This window comes from Ptychodera flava, chromosome 18 (assembly GCF_041260155.1).
Source record: "Ptychodera flava strain L36383 chromosome 18, AS_Pfla_20210202, whole genome shotgun sequence".
Lineage (NCBI taxonomy): Eukaryota > Metazoa > Hemichordata > Enteropneusta > Ptychoderidae > Ptychodera > Ptychodera flava.
In genome coordinates this window covers 22,765,801-22,783,213 of record NC_091945.1, presented here as the reverse complement: position 1 = coordinate 22,783,213, position 17,413 = coordinate 22,765,801, and the positions used below count along the sequence as shown (strand labels likewise).

At 38.0% G+C, this 17,413-nt stretch overlaps 1 protein-coding gene across 1 annotated transcript; it reads right to left on the bottom strand.

The window, feature by feature from the left end:
* Positions 1–5,965: 5,965 nt before the first annotated feature.
* LOC139117181 (uncharacterized) lies at positions 5,966–14,745 on the bottom strand. The gene is made up of 3 exons (XM_070680072.1): positions 14,599–14,745; positions 7,433–7,663; positions 5,966–6,840 (listed from the first exon to the last, which is right to left on the bottom strand). The coding sequence occupies exons 1-3, from the start codon at positions 14,612–14,614 to the stop codon at positions 6,767–6,769; spliced, it is 321 nt and encodes a 106-aa protein (XP_070536173.1). The 5' UTR covers positions 14,615–14,745; the 3' UTR covers positions 5,966–6,766.
* Between the last annotated feature and the right edge of the window lie 2,668 nt (positions 14,746–17,413).

Genomic DNA, 17,413 nt, shown 5'->3' with positions numbered 1-17,413 from the left:
GCGGCAGACCGTACGGGGCTCTGGATATGAACCTACCGCCGGTGTAGCTGTAATAACTGTTGCGTTGTTTTTAGTGCCCACGGACGAAGTCCTGGGGGAGTATAGGTTTGGTCATGTCAGTCCGTCCGTCCGTCCGTTCACGCAGATATCTCAGACATGCCCTGGTCAATTTCTTTCAAACTTTGCACAAGAATAGTACCCAACCCCATACAGATGCACGTCGATTTGTTTCACAATGCGATCGAATTTGGCCGTGTTAGAGGACTTTTTAGTTTACACCTCCATAGACTCCCATGTATAAGGCAGTTCTCCATAGACTTTCATGTATAAGGCCAAGAAAATAAAAATTTAGTTTCTCATCGTATTCATATTGCCTAAAGGATGCAGTGACACAGTTTTTTGTCCCCACGGATAAAGTCCAGGGGGCTTATAGATTGGGTCATATCCGTCCGTGAGTCCATCAGTGAGTCCATCGGTTCACGCAGATATCTCAGACATTTTGACAAAATATCATGTGACCTTGGTGACCTTTGACCTCAAATTTACATTATTGTCCATAACTCAGTAACCTCAAGTGCTAAACCTTTCATATTTGGTATGATGGGACACCTTATGACGCCATATATTGTACCTCATTAATTATGCGCATATCTTATTTTGAGCGAGCCAATAGAGCTAGAGGTCTGATTTTTGGTATATAGGAATAACTTAGCAATACAATTATTGTGACAAAATGTGACGTGACCTCAATGACCTTTGACCTCAAATATATATATTTGTCCACAACTCAGTAACCACAAGTGCTACATCCTTCATATTTGGTATGATAAGACACCTAACGACACCACATATTTTACCTTATTAATTATGCGCATATCTAATTTTGAGCGAGCCAATAGAGCTAGAGGTCTGGTTTTTGGTATATAGGAATAACTTAGCAATACAATTATTTTGACATAATGTCATGTGACCTCAATGACCTTTGACCTCAAATATATATATTTGTCCACAACTCAGTAACCACAAGTGCTACACCCTTCATATTTGGTATGATGGGACACCTTATGACACCACATATTGTACCTCATTAATTATTCGCATATCTAATTCTGAGCAAGCCAATAGAGCTAGATGTCCGATTTTTGGTATATAGGGATAACTATGGGGTAGAAATCTAAATATGCCCATCTAAATATTAGACATCTACCATCGAGAACAAAAGAAATTTGCTGTAATTTGAATATTTAAGGAGTTTAAGCAATTTCACTATAAATAAAGAACCCCTGCCTCAAACTCCACAAAAGTTGCTAGACATATTTTGCCGTTGTCACGCGATTGCTTCGTTTAATAACCAGTTAATCAAATGCCTAATTGACAGGAGGAAATTCAAGACCATATTTGAATAGTAGTATATATTGTCCTCAAAATTACTCTATCTCGGCCCAAGTACTCATTGCCTTCAGCAATACTGCCTTGTTATTAATAAAATTATTATCGTAATGTTAAGCTACATGGAAATCGAGGCTTCGTTCCATAAAACGGATGACCTTTTCGTTAAATAGTACGCAGAATATTTGTTTATACAGTTGGTAGTCTCCATGGCTTTCACTCTCGAAATTTGGTCATTTTTCTTTAACATGTCAGGGAGATACAAATTATAGACTCTCATAAAACTCCATATGATCCATACCTTCATTTGATCAGCTATTTTTCTTTTTTGTCAATGTCTCTTAAGTTTATGTATGTTCAGAAAAAGGAAAAATGTAGGGTAAATGGGGGCACTGGTCTTCTCTGTATATTGTGATTCTAATAGTCTCGCATCGTCCATGAACTCCTGAAATCAAGATATATTGATCCGTCAGACTGCTCTGATATAGCCATAGTTTGATACATATCACCGAGAATACAGTCACTAGAAATGCCTCGACGTAGTACCTGCAGAATACTGGCATTAATCTCAGTTGTGAAAAAAATCGCCTGGGGGTGGCAAATAGCACCGTGGCTGGCAACGCAAGTAAGCAATATCGTCCAGAGTGACCCACTCGTTAATGTCTCTCCGATGTACCTAGAATGTTACCGCGACACCATGTTACCAAGCCGTTAATTACCAATTTGACCAAAATGTGAAATTTGAAATCTTGGTCATGTAGCTATTGTCACCAGTACATTGATAACCTCGTAAAACCAATAAAACAACATCGCATTAGAGGTCATCGAACTCTGCAAAGGCGGGCGGAGAAAAGAGTCTGTACCTCACAGTGTATGAAGAAAAATTTACACTTATGTCAATATTAAATGAAAGTAATGGAGCCATTATAACCATGGGTGCTAACAAATCTTCCAATGTCATAGTGATATTTTTAACCTGAAATTCAAGCGACGTCACTATAAGGCAATGTCGCAGTTGAAAGTAACTTAAACAGTGTTATTTTGACCCGTGTTCAAGATCTAAAGTTCCTGTGACAGAAGGAATTACGTTAGTTTCCCCTCACTGTAATTTCTTGATACACTCTACTTAAAACTACATGATGTTTAATAGTGTTTCGATGTGGGTAGTTTACATATACGCTACAAAAGAAAAAGAGTTATCAATGATCAAGCGAGCCTTCCAGAGGAAGCGTGGAAGGAACTTAAGATAACCTTTGAAAGAAAAAAAGTAGGTTGACGTGGGATCGTCACGGAAATTACATGGTCATTCAATGCCGCATTTTTTTTGCAACGATTCGTCTTTAAATCTGCGCTCTTTAAAAACATTGGGTCTATCCCAAACTTGTATTTTATCGTTCTATGCTCTCTTTATGACACATCAATTAGTTCTTAATAAGGGGTTAGGCTATTTTACTTAAACGTATCACTCGAAAACTGTAGAAATCGATTAGTCATTGAGAATGAATTTTCAAATGCATTTTCCTAACATGATTCGGTGATATCATTAAACATTCAAATTTTGATATCGTAGCATAGGTATAGATCACGCACTGAGATTGAAAGATTTAAACTTTTGCTAAAATCTTCGAAGAAAACTTTAAACCTTACCTTTAAGTTTTGAAATAAATCTGGGGTCACTGTGAAGAATTTGGTACCGTGGAAGCAAAGTCCTCAATATTTACGAAATGTCACACTGATCCCTGTGTTAATTAATCAGTGGATAAAAGTTTTTCTATTTCAAATTTCAAATTGTACGTGTATTGCTGTAATAATCGATCGAATGGGGAAGTCGGAAAGATATCGATATTATTTAGAGTACCGAAGGAAGTCGTACACAAGGGTGAAGAATCAAGAAAGTTTAGTAGACTACAGCGTTAAAAAAGACTTGTCAGTCTGTCAGCATCAGGTGCCATGTTGTTTTGCCCGTCACTTGATAAAAATAATGCCGTGGATAGCTTGACTGGGTCACGTGATTGATAGTTAAGAATATGTTTGACATTGTTGTTGATTAATGAGAAGGGTTTCGGTAGTTCCTCAACCTATGTTCATCGGCGCACAACAATATTTCTTGCGCGCATATGACTGTGTTTTATCCAGCAGACCTGAAGTATAGTACATTTGTCCTTGACTTCACGATGATTGTATAAACCAGTCGTGTCTATAAATGCCTTACCATTCAACAAATACGCACAGAAAGTTTAACATAATATTACATGTAAATTATTCTAAAGCTTTGCCGGGCCTATTATTATTCAACGTCGCTGTTTATCTGACCGCGCGTTCGCTAACAGGTTGACTCCTGGTTTGTCACGCTTTCGATAAGACATCAAACCAAGTCAATTTCATGTTGATGATGTTAATTTTCTCTTTGCAGGACTGCTGATAATAAATATATAATGATGAAATAATCTATAATTTGACGAGTAATTGGCATGATGAGTAGCATAGGTAATATATACTAGAAAACATGAAAATGGTAGTTCAGATTTGAATTTCAAAGTAAATTTGCCATTCACTATGATTATGCTATGATTGTCTTTATTCGGTGATTTGAATATTTTTTTTTTATTTTCTCTATCTTTTGAATCGTTATCAATAAGCCTCTCGGCAAAATCACGATTCAAAAGACATAGATAATGAAAAATACTCCCAAGAGGCGTACTGAAAAATTTAAACACAGACAAATAGAGAGACAGACTTGCAATGGGTATTGTTCAAGGCGTAAAGCGGTTACGTAACCCATCCATGTTCGCCTCGCCTCAGGTTGCTCTCGTCTCTCTTTTCCGAAGAGTGCCGACCATGCATCCTTCGGTAATTTTCGGATTTTCGCCAATTGTTAAGCGAAAGTATGTTCGGCAAAGTTTGTGTTGTTGTTGTCGTGTGGTGCTGAGCGGAATTGGCGTGCTGGCGAAAACGGGAAAGTTTTGAGCTTCAGGAAAGTGAGTTTTACCATTTTCAAAATTCCTCTCATATTTTTATGAATATATAATGAGTGTGTTTGAAGCAAATTTGAAAGTCTTTTATCGATACTGTCTTGTTTTTTCTCATGGTTTACGGTCAGTCATACCGTCTTTTACTCGTTCGTCAAGGAAGGACATGTTTATGAAACTGCTGGCGTGTTATGTTTTGATTGGCGTGAAGCAGTGTTTCTACCCTGAGAGCTCACAAAGTAACTATGGTTGCTACGCGACTAGCAGCACGATGCCATCTCATCGTATTTTTCGCATAATCTCGTGTAATTATTAACCACAAACAAAGTCTCCGAAAAGTGTAACACCTTTGAAGCTCATTTTCATATGAAAAGGCCATAGTCTACCGAGGCGACCATGGAACAAAAGACATGCCGCGTTGCAAGTCTGTTTCTCTATTTGTCTGTGGTTTAAATGAAACGAGCGATACCAAGGAGATAAAAACATTTTATTGTCTATATCTTCGGACTCGTTATTGATGACGATTGCAAAGATATAGAAAAAATGAAAAATATTGTAAATCACTGTTTTCTCTAGAGGGTTATTGATAAATTAAAACCAGCGATTTACATAAATTTAAATCTTTCGCTTTTTTGCCTCAAGAAACTCGAATAAAAAACATTCAAAAATATTCCGTGTCATCTGATGTCGACTGTCACTGCATTTTACCAAACTATTTTCTGTCGTGTTGTCAGTTTCTTATTCGCCAATTTAAGGAAATATTGGCATGAATGCCGGAAGAAAATATTTGAACCAGGTCAGGAGATCATGATGCCCTCCTTTCCCAAATTACAATCGATTACATATTTTTGAATCGTGCATTAAGATTGTCTGATTACAGCTAATTAAATGCGGTCACTCTCTGTGCTTTTCCGCCCTCTTGTCTTTGGTCAGTCCGTTACTGCTGTCTCTAGCCAGCAAGATGGCATTTTAAGACAGTTTCTGCCTTATAGAGACTTTGATAAGGCTCAAAACAAAGCTGCGACGGGCTTTCCAAACGACATCTGGTAGATTAAATGCAATTAACCATGCGGTCGAAATTGCTGCAATTTACCCGGGAACAAGCTAATGGAGGGGACCGGTGACGTCAAAATGTTTCCATGGTAACGGGTGACATTCAAACGTTCCGTTCCCTCCGAAAGAAATGTATCTGATTGATCGGTTACAGCAGATAGTGGGTATTATCCCTGAAATTAATCTCACAAGGCCGTCTTCCAAAGGAAATCCGAAATTGCAGAGTCACAGTACAAGGATACGCTAGAATGGCAGCATCGTGAACAACAGGGAACGTGGAGGAAACGCGGACTCCCTGTGCAAATAGTCAAACGTATGCGTAGATAGCAATCATGATGATTCAAGTCCCTCAACTTTCAAAAATACATTAAAACAGAAAGAAGTAGACCCATTATACTAATTGTACCGAAAACCGTTATCCGGTACATATAGTTTTACATCTCCGAGAACCATCTTGGATAAAACATGAGCCGTGCGATTGTTATCGTTTGAAAAACATAGGGGGTGATCGAAATCGCTCAGATTTGCGTTGTTTTGCCAGAAAAATACTCGCATTGTAACATCTGTTGCCCTTGTGTTTATTATATACAAATCGTTCAGTTGTGTAAAATACACATTGTAACGGATACAGAATTTTGACAATCTGAAAAAGTAAATTAACAGTGTCGCTATCGTAGATAAAACATGTCCCACTTGCGCTACAAAAGACAAGAAGAGCCAGATAAAATTGTAAACAATGACAAAGTCTACATTGTTAAGTTTACGTTAAAAGTCACAAAAATAACTTTTTTTTCAGATTCCGTGAGGTACCACCTCAAAGCTTCAGCCGACGAAAAAAATAAACGATTGTACATTCATGTGCTTACGTTTTTCTTTTAAACGTCTTTTTCAATTTTTGATGAAAGACTATAATTATCCGCATTTTGCGACTCAAAATTATAAAACTTTAAATAATTTGCAAAACACTAAGTCCTTTCGCTGAATAATGCAACAGATTTTGGAGTAGGGCTTAAGGGACTGAAAGATCTAGTGTCTGCACAGGGGGGATTTTCCTAGATCTTATAATACACGATGAGAATGATTTGATTCTCAAGGTACATTTACCTTCTCCTGTGAGCTGTGATCTTTCTCTGTTAAGGCCGGAAATACATTAATTTGAAATGCTTAATCAAATAAGAATATTGGTTAAACATACAATAGAATATTGGCTATATCAACCGAATTATCAACAAAACCGTAACTTTACTCAATCAATGCTGCATAGAGGCAAAACAAAGCACGGTTTGAAACATGGCTGTCTAAGCTACTAGGTTCTTGTATGTCGACTTTGAAAAGTTACAAAAGTCCGATATGATTTACACGTCCATTGCACTCGTATCTGATTTCTCGGCATCCATTATGTATTCGGTGAGGACCACCTTCTGGTCACCTGAAATGAGAGAAGTAGGAAGAACGTGTTATTCGGAAGTAAAACTTAACTGCCTAGTTACTGAGAGAGAGAGAGAGAGAGAGAGAGAGAGAGAGAGAGAGAGAGAGAGAGAGAGAGAGAGAGAGAGAGAGAGAGAGAGAGAGAGAGAGAGAGAGAGAGAGAGAGGCTGACAGACAGACAGACAGACGGAGAGACACAGATTTAGAGTGAGACAGACAAAGAGAGTAAGAGACACAGACAGGCAGAGCGACACAGACGTAGAGACAGAGGCAGAGACAGACAGACAGAAAGACAGAGCAGACAGGCAGGCAGAGACAAGCAGACAGACAGACAAACAGACATACTTAGTGCTGGGCAAACATGAAGACAGGATGAAGAAAGATCATCTTGTGTATTGTGATTATTTATTAACAGCCAAGTGGGCTAAAGACAGCACCCCATGAAAATTAATTTTGGTTTCGGTTATTCTTTTCAACATTAACATAGAGGAAGACAGATGAACAGAGAGAAGGCTTGCTGAACAATTACATGTGTCTTATTACAAATCGTAGATGATACATCTAAAAGGTCAAGCGACCGTTGAACAGATTACCGTTAAAATCCATTCCTTTGAGAAAGCCTTCAAGAGCGTTGACTTCTTCGAAGGTAATGACCCCGTCGTCGTTTAAGTCGAATATCCTGAACTCTGTTAAGTAATCTTTGACGTTTGGCTGTTCTGATCTCTTGCAAGATGCCATAGTGAACACCTTCCAGCGACTCCTGCACGCTGCCTCGCTCATTGACACCAATAAGCATGCTAGGATGATGCAGAGAGCGACAGTGACTGGTATACAGACAGGAAAAAAGCGAAAGATCAGTTGTCGAGAAATGTGTCACTTTTTTCAAATTCACATCGCCAGTTGTTCATCACAAGTAAAGAGTGACACAAGTTACGTATACGCACATACATTGAATCTTAATTTACCAGCTTGACTGTGACTACGTGCCGTACGTTGTTGGTTCGGATCACATCGAAAATCTGACTGTATTTTCTACTCGGGGTTGATAGTTCTGCTGGTGGGACAGAATTGTCCCCGTGGCTGCCTTTCGCCAAGTAAAGCGATGTATTCATTGCGCTGATAAAGTTTGTGTGCGATGTGTGATAGCGAGTATGTGAGTGAAAGTGCTTCATGAACTCTGAAGCATGTCGAGGGGTCGCAGTCAGAAAAATTGCGACGCCTTAGCTCGGTTAATTTGGGATTTGGCCGAGCGGTTTTCATAGCGATGTCTTCGCTAGGTGACTAGCTGCCGTACGTTGTTGGTTCGAATCCGATCGAAAATCTACTGTATTTACAAATCATAATTCACAAAATTACGGCGTTTTTGTACAATCTGAATATATATTGCGGTTTAGCTGCTTGAACAAAACAGCACAAGACTAAACTTAAATACATTCTCCTGTCGATACTGAAAACAAGAGTGCTCCGTTTTCAAATTTCAAACACTCCGCATGTGTTTTATGATCGATGTCATAATTTGTTGTTGTATTTAGTCTGGAATAAATTACACTTGTCAACTATAACATAACATATTGTTCACAGTGCGGTGTGTTTGCAAGACTGTAGCAAAACTTGGGGGATAATTAGTAAAGAGAACTAATGTACTTGATTTCAAGAACAGACGTCACGAATATATGATGAAAATCTGTAAACTCTTGTGTCTCTTTAATACAAAATTATCACAACACACGACAAGGAGGCACCATCACAGTGTATGCTAGATTGGTCTGACTCCCTAATGCAAGAGTCAGACTGCCCGTAAGGTTGGTATCAGTTTTTAATAATTTTTTGTTTCACGGATATTAATAGAAGTTTTCTTCTCACGTCCCCAGTGCGCTGGGAGTGTGAGAACACAGTGTGAGAACAATTTGTTCTCACACTCTGTATTGTTGCGCGACCGAACACCTCGTATGTGAAACGTATGTTGATTGGTCAATTCTGCTCAGCGCCTAGTCCTCTGTACGAATTATTTGACGAATAGAACATCGCGTAATGTACAACTGGCACTATAGGGGACGGACGACTGAACCGCAGAGTGAACAGGTTGTTCTAGATTTGATTACGGTCAGCGCGGCGTCGGCATCAAATACACGGAGGATGACCGCTTTTATGTTGTAACGGGAGAATTCAGGCCATTACAAACCTATCGGCTATTTACGCTCGTCGACATATTTTCTGGAGAGGAACCGACTTGACAGCGATACAGTTAGCGAAAGACTTCGATGAGCGAGCCATTTGCACACGAGGCTGTAGCAGATGACAGCTTTCACGCAATGTCATCAACAGATGGCCACCAGAGCTGTTTCGCAACATTTTCCTCAGATGACCTGGAGAATTTTGTGGCTGACCAACAAAACAAAATTGCCATATCGGTAATACACATGTTAACGTGTTTGATATGCTCATCAATGAACGGAACTTCATTTTTCTTTGCGGAATGATACAAATGAAACAAGTGCAATCGTGTGCTGGTTTTTGATAGTATAAACCTACCACAATAAAATGCAATTTTCTAAGATATTGGAGGGACGTGAGAAAAATAATCCCACACTCGTTGGGGAATTCTGTCTCACACTCGCCTTCGGCTCGTGTGAGACAGAATTCCCCAACTCGTGTGAGACATTCCATCCCAACCCGTTGGGGTGTGGGATTCTATTAATCTAACAAGTCATAACTCACACATGTGATGTGCTGATGTTCGTGTAACACTGGTTAGTTTTTCTTACATTTCTATATTTGATCCAAAACGGTTTCCTTACCTTACGTTGTACATAATTTGAGATTTAAGCTTTTGGGTTATGCTGTGATTCTTGTGGCGGTCAAATACATTTCCAAAGCCGACACATCACTTCATTGTTTTCAGGAACAATAATCCAAGGGACGATGGGAAGAATAAATGCGTTTTGCCTCAATGTAGCTCGCGCCTCTTAGACTTTTGCTCAAATTTTCATCAGGCAAACTTTCAACCCTTCTCTTTAAAATCACTTAAAAAATTGAAGGTCACCATGCAAAGTTTAGTCCTAGTTCAAAATGGGCGCCATCCCTGTGTTATCTCTATGGTAGGGGAATAAAATTTCCTATCGTCATAAGCATGTGAAAGCCTTACTTCAAGAGCTTCTAAATGAGTTCCCGCAAGTGGTAGACCATAACACAATTGCAAGTCTTACAGTCAAAATATCTGTCCCCGAGGCTTATTCTACTTTAAGCGTGGAGGCTTCGATTCCTCTCGTCAAAATACAAAAATAATTTCCATTATTGAATCGGGTAAAAGGTCATATTTTCAGCTTTTCCTGCTTATCGCAAAAGATGTTGCCATACCATCGCGACGTCGACGAAGAGGGATAATCTGCTCTGTGAACACTAAACAAAAGCAATGCTAATATTGTCGAAGGAGGGCGGCTTTGTTCCTTAAGTTAATCAAACCTTTTTAGAAAAAGTGAAAGTCGTTATTTTAGCATGTGTCATGCCATTGACAACAAGGGCTACAATATTACTTTCAACGGCATACTTGTTTGAAAATTAAATATTACAAAAATTATGGTCGATTTTTCCCATATTTTTGAAATATTTCGAACAGGCAGTTGTTTTTTTCTTGTCGACTCGGAGAAACTAAACATTGAATTGAACACTCGATGCAAGGTAATTTCTGATGTCTAAATGAAGAGATTTTCAAAACTTCCCTTTTCTGAAAATTTGTCTCCTTTGCGCACTTTGCCAATTAATGACATTTTAAAGGCAGAATTTTGGAGATTTTTGCTGAACACGATTGGAACTAATTTGGGATAATTGGATAGAGAAGTAAGGTCGTTTTCACTTGCAAATGTAAGCTCATCTGCTTTTCTTTTTAAGTTACACCCTTTTTTATGGGTAATTTGTTATATTGCAACATTCATCTACTTGGCACCTAACACTTTTTGAGAAATTTGAAAAATATGAAGATCCAATTATCCCAATAAATAAGTTCCAATCGTGTTGCTTTCTTTTTTACTCTTTTAAAATTCTTACTTTCTGTGTTTCTTTCCCAGAAGTACTGTTACCACAAACATTATGTACGTGAAAACAATTTAAAGAATTGGTGGAGTTTTTGCGTTCTTTGCTCGGCACCACACAGTAAATAATAAACAGCATGCAGAGGGCCAGGCGATTCTCGCCTCCTTGAAATTAAACTTGTCGACAAAATCAACATCAAAAGCATCAACATCAATGTATCAGGCAAAATCTCATAAAACTATACGGCTATTTTAAACAAACCCGTTTAAAAGGGTCAGAGGTATACGTAAATTCCCGACCTAACTAAAGATGAGAGGCGATTGTGTCTTTATAGATCAAATAAAACAGTGCTGGCTGCTTTCAATTAGACATCTTTATTGTGCTAGCAGTTGACACGGAATTCTGTAAAAACTGAAGTTTGTGTATGTGACTGCCAAAACGAGCAAAACAAAGCAAAACAATAGTTCATTTACCATGAACATTCTTTGGTGCAAAGTTTTAACTTAGGCAGAAGTAAAACCAGCGTACTGCAGGAAATTTTGCTTGAAAAATTCGTGCACATTCCGCCCTCTTCAATTTTCCAAGCGCAGCGTATTGTGCTCGCGACTTCGGTCCCTTGCAAAAAGACTGTAAAAGCTTTACAACTAATTCAAAATCACCGGTATCAGCATTGTAAGCGATACTTTCTGATTACTTCTCGCTCTCAACGCCTCGGGATGCCCACAATGGTACTCACACTAAGCCTGTAGAACAGCCGTAGAAGCACGCAACGGATTTCTTACCAGCCGTCTTTGTAAAGCCGGGCACCACTCAACTTTGCTGTATGGACTACACAGCGCACAAAGCGACGCCTATCAGAGCCCTCGAGCGATACCAAAAGCCAGAAAATTAAAATCACCTTTGGAAATCAAGATCCGTCTGCGAAATACCCGCCTCAGCATCTGAGACATATTCAGACTAGCGCAACGCCATTTCTCAATGGCTATCGCTCGCAGATTAATACTCACTACATTCAAGACTGAACACATAGGGCATGCTTGCCGGAAAAATTCTCACTTTATGATATTGCATTTCATTTAATCTCGGTAACATACGTCATTGGGTGCCGCGAAATATATATATTTCAGACACGTGTTAGACAAAGAACTTGATAATAGCTCGGACATTGCCTCCCAGAACAAAACAGTTTCCTTTCTTATTGTATGTTTATGTAAGAATGGCATTCTAGTGGAGGTATTCCTCGACAGTATACACGTGAAAGAATTTTATTTTTCTAAACTCTCTGGTTATTACTGAACGACCCCCTATTCGTTCGAAGGTAAGGTAGGCACAGCGAATTCTTGACATTTCACTCATTGAACACGATGCATTAGTGGATTCTATAGATTTTTTTTAAAATTTCTGTCGCTGAATTCACCAAAACTATGTGAATTTACCTGACCGTCACTTTGTGAGCTGTACTGTTTAGTATAATAGTAATATACCAAATACACGTACTAGTAAGCACTTCAAAGTACATAGAACCGTAAAAGTGCATATTTTCGTGTCTTTGCCCATATGGTGTGAATAGATAAATTTCGGTCACTCGAAAAAGCGTTTGGAATTCGAAACATTTTACGAACTTCATTGAAACATTTTTTTGAATTTTTCGTCTGCTGTCAAGATTTGTTTGGCTTGATAGTAAAGTTTTTGGCCGAGGTCAACTATGTGTAACGATCGCAAATATTCAATAAATTGTGCAATACTTTTTTAATTTACAATATCCCACTAATTCCCTTGAAATCATTGCTAGATACCATAACGGATGTCATACCATTATACTCTCAACACTCAGTAATTAAGAATCCCTAATACGAAGAATTTTGGTAAGAAAACAGCATGATTTTTTGCGATAGTTGCTTATAAGTTTGCGTGGTGGGTAAGCAGTTTTTTGATCGCCCCTCTGAGACCAAGTACAGCCTTTCAAAAATGTGTCTCCAGCAGGTATAGTGCAAAAACAATTTCCATGAACAGCTTTTCTAAAAAAAAAAACTGAGTTCACGCGAAAGGGAAGACAGTCATATATATATATATATATATATATATATAATATATATATATATATATATATATATATATATATATATATATATATATATATATATATTGGTTTGCGTACAGAACGTGACATGAGGGATCTGTTAAAGCTGACTCTTGAAGTGTGCGTAGAGTAAAATAAATGTGGATATATTTCATGTTCTTTACATTCCCGTCTGTTTTGCATCCTAAATATTGACAATTTCTTACATCAAACATCGTTTGCCAACTGAAATATTTCGATTCACAGCGACAAATTTCACGTACAGTAGGACGGGATCTTAATATTTTAAAATACCCTGAGGTTCAAAAAATAAAATGTGGCAGGTATCTGTGTGTCTGCTCTAATTTACGATAACAACCGAATCACCATGGCAATCCGAAAACATCATTGGAAAATCTTCATAATTCTGTTGTGAATTAAATCAGGTACGATAATCAGACGACAAATCGTAATGAATAAAATGAGGCAAAGTTAAGTGCGATGCACATACATAACAATGCGAAAACAAACATTCGCACTTTGTACAAAACTATTTAACCTTGATTCTGGACGAAACAAACGAGAATTCGACACGTTGCCCAGGTCAATTATTTTCCATCAATACGTCATTTTCATGAAAGATTGCCAGTGACGAGACTGAGAAGTTGATACAAGGCAGGTATGTAACAATTCCAAAAAAACGCCAAAAGTTGAGAAAGGCTATGAATCTCATCGTGAAGTTACACATGTTATGCTTGATAAAAAACTGAAATGTTATGTTATGTTGCATTTTACACGCCGAAGCATTTGCGAACTACTTTTGAAATTACGTTGTTTAGAACTGATGATACTAGTAGTTTTCTCGCACGATATTTACAATACGTAGTATTAAACCACCGGAATTTATCCTTGCCCGGTGAGTACACTGATGTATTTGATCATTCCGATTGCTATAAACCTCTCATTTCCTGCCAATGACCCATTTCAGTAATTTTCTCTGTACGCTTAATGATACTACCTATCCCCATTTTGCAATTCAGCGTATCCATTGTTTAGCAATTAACATTTATGCTTGTGCTCTCTCAGTTCAGAAAAATCGATAGTCATCAGTGAAAGTACAGATCACTATATCCTATGCTAAGCCTTTTAAAGCATAGTAAACAGTCAAGTAGGATAAAATAATGGCCTTCGATTTCCTTTTAAAAATGCCTTTATGAAAATACATCTACAAAACAAGTGGTTTCTTTAAGTGTCATTAGAATCTGTAAGCCCAAGTCAAGGCAGTAGCACACTTGTTTGATTCTAAACTAGCGTCTGCTATCACAAGCTGGTAATGTTGAGGAGATGTTAGCTATATACATTTGCACTATGTAAACGTGACATTTGCTCGTAAATAGGTTGATACCAAAGAGCATCTGTTTATAGTCGGTTGCAAGGCACCTACTGTGCCTTCATAATTGGCGTAACGCTAATTAAGCAGATGTATCATTTGAAAGTTTCTGCATTTTAGTAAAATTGAAGATATATATCAATAGTTTCGTGTGCAAATACTAATGGAATGTTATTTTTGGTATAGAAGCATGATTTTTTCTGCTCTTCCAATAAAGAGGAGTAAGATTTTCTGACAAGACACCAGCTTTTAAGAAAAGCCAATGATAAGAATACGCTTACCTGGAAACCTTTGCATACTGATGGTATGTTTGTCAGCGTTTTGCAGATGCTATCTTCAACACGCTTGCTTGTTAAAGGGCTACAAATGGGTGAGTGAGTTCGGTTTTATACGGAACCACGGCGCTTATTACGTATTCAGTTTCCACGGACAACGGTGCTCTTTCGGTCCAAGCTGCGTCGAAAACTTTCGGTATAAATTGAAATTTATGGATCGTGTAGGAGGGAAATTAGTCTGCTGAAATGTGCAGCAGAAGAGGGGCTAATTCGAAGGAAACAAGTTTTCAGACTCGAGTGTGATTCATTTGCCGCAAAACAATCAACTCGTCCAAATCATTACGCCAGCCAAAGTTAATTTGTTGGTTACCTGCCCTCATACCTCTATGCTGTGTGATGAATGAGTTTTTCCGATTGCAAAATTATCCTGATTTCCCGCGCACGTCATTTTGACGACGGCGCTTGTTTCTTATTAGATTATATTGCCCAAATTAATTCAAACGGGATAACCACGAACCTCTAAGTTATCGTAAAGAAGGGCGGAGCTGTAAGCAAAGCGTATGTACCGGCTGTTTGGATGGGCCGAGAGGGAAAAAATGCCTTCCCTAGAATCAACAAGGACAGGCGAACGTCATGACCGGAACATTTATTCGTGTGCTTAGGACAGCCGATAGTCCCCTGTTTGACAATGTAATTTTGTTACTGTATATCACAAAATGCGTCAATCGCAAGATTACTTAAACGCCATTTGCTCATGATTTATAAACGATATTAAATTATATATATTAATTGACGCGGAAATCAAAGAATACACAGAGTGGAGGTAAAATGATCAATAGGGTTAAGCACATATTTTGGCATTTAATATTATTTCTGCTGTGTTTAGGTATTATACACCTTATAGTAGGATCACATAGTTTACTTTAGGAATTCTTGGGTGGGAAAGTTGTAACCTTTTCTGTTAACGGCCACATAGGTTAACTCATACTTTATTTGATTCGTCAGCAGTTCTTGTTTATAAAAGCGATGAACGTCATGAAATTGTTCTTTCGTGGCGAAAATGCCTCCGAGATTAATACAGGGTCAATTTAAATCTTCTGCATCCCTTGAAAATGATGTACGAATGTACACCCATGTGCGCTTCGAGGTGTTATACAAGAAAGCGTTGGTAAGTGGCCAAAATTGATAGGTTGCGAAACATGAGCGACTCAGGGTTCCCTCAAGAAAATTTCAAGATGAGGAACAGTCGGCAGCAACGGACGCGATACAGAACGCTTTTACAAACTGTTTGAAGCGTGAAAATCGCTGGAGTGCTAAGCTTTGTGAACACATTTTACCTTATTAGAACGCTGTCTAGTGGAAAAGTTCGAGATTGAAGTGGAGAACACGGAGATGTTCCCCCAAAAAGTTATTTAAACCGACTGAGCGGATTCGTTTACTGATTCCAGCTCTAGGTATCATTCCTTAGAAAAATAATTAAAATAAGTGTGCGTGCACACTCGATGCAGATGCCCACGGGGCTGTTTTTCGTTTGAGTGCCGATGCATTGTCTCTCATTGGCTGTAATAAAGTGGTAGTGTTTGAACGGAGCGGTATTGAATACGCTAAAAGGAACCGGGTGTATTCGAAAATGTTAGCGAAAGGCCCAATCTTTTAATGGTGCATTTCTTACGTAAAGAAACAGTATACTAAGGCTTTCCTAATTACAAAATACGCAAGTCTTGATTTTTACTTATTGTTGCATTATTGTGATCTCAAAAAACCCTGAAATTTCGATCTATCTTACATCTGATACCATCGCGAACTTTTCTTGTAATAAAAAATCGGCTAGGAACTTAATCACCCTGATTATTAAATCTAAAAAAACAATACTGGCGATTTTAGAAAGTTAACACATTGTATCTGTTAAATATGTACGATTCAGACGAGATTTCAAGATAATATGGTCAGTTGATCTACAGTGTACATGTAGCCAAGTGCATTCCCAAAGCTCATAAATGTTAACCAAAACAATGCTAAATACAACATATTAAGGATGTCGGGAAAAATGCGTGGTGTGCATAGATGCATGGATATATACACATGCACATTGATATAGACATAAAAAGATATAAGAGATATACCTAATAACTAAGGTACATAGATAGATGCGTACATGCATGACAGAGATAATTAGATAGATAGAAAGAAATACAGATCGATCGATAGATAGATAGATAGATAGATAGATCAATCGATAGATAGATAGACATACTGATAGATAGATAGAGAGATAGATAGATAGATAGATAGATAGATAGATAGATAGATAGATAGATAGATAGATAGATAGATAGATAGATAGATAGATAGATAGATAGATAGATAGATAGATAGATAGATAGATAGATAGATAGATGGATGGATGGATGGATGGATGGATAGATAGATAGATAGATAGATAGATAGATAGATAGATAGATAGACAGACAGACAGATAGATAGATAGATAGATAGATAGATAGATAGATAGATAGATAGATAGATAGATAGATAGATAGATAGACAGACAGACAGACAGACAGACAGACAGACAGACAGATAGATAGATAGATAGATAGATAGATAGATAGATAGATAGATAGATAGATAGATAGATAGATAGATACAGACAGACAGACACACACACACACACAGACACACACACAGAAAGAGACAGACAGACACACAGACAGATAGAGACACACGGAGACATGTTACGTTTTGTAACGTTACGTAACGTTGTAGTAGGTTAGATGACATTTCATCACGCTAAGTTACATTAAATTACATTAAGATTTTT

What these genes read in the sequence shown, in the direction of transcription:
- LOC139117181 (XM_070680072.1), bottom strand. An exon ending in CAAAGGAATGGATTTTAACG is followed by an intron (nt 6,841 to 7,432) that starts GTAATCTGTTCA and finishes CTCTCATTTCAG; the next exon opens with GTGACCAGAAGGTGGTCCTC.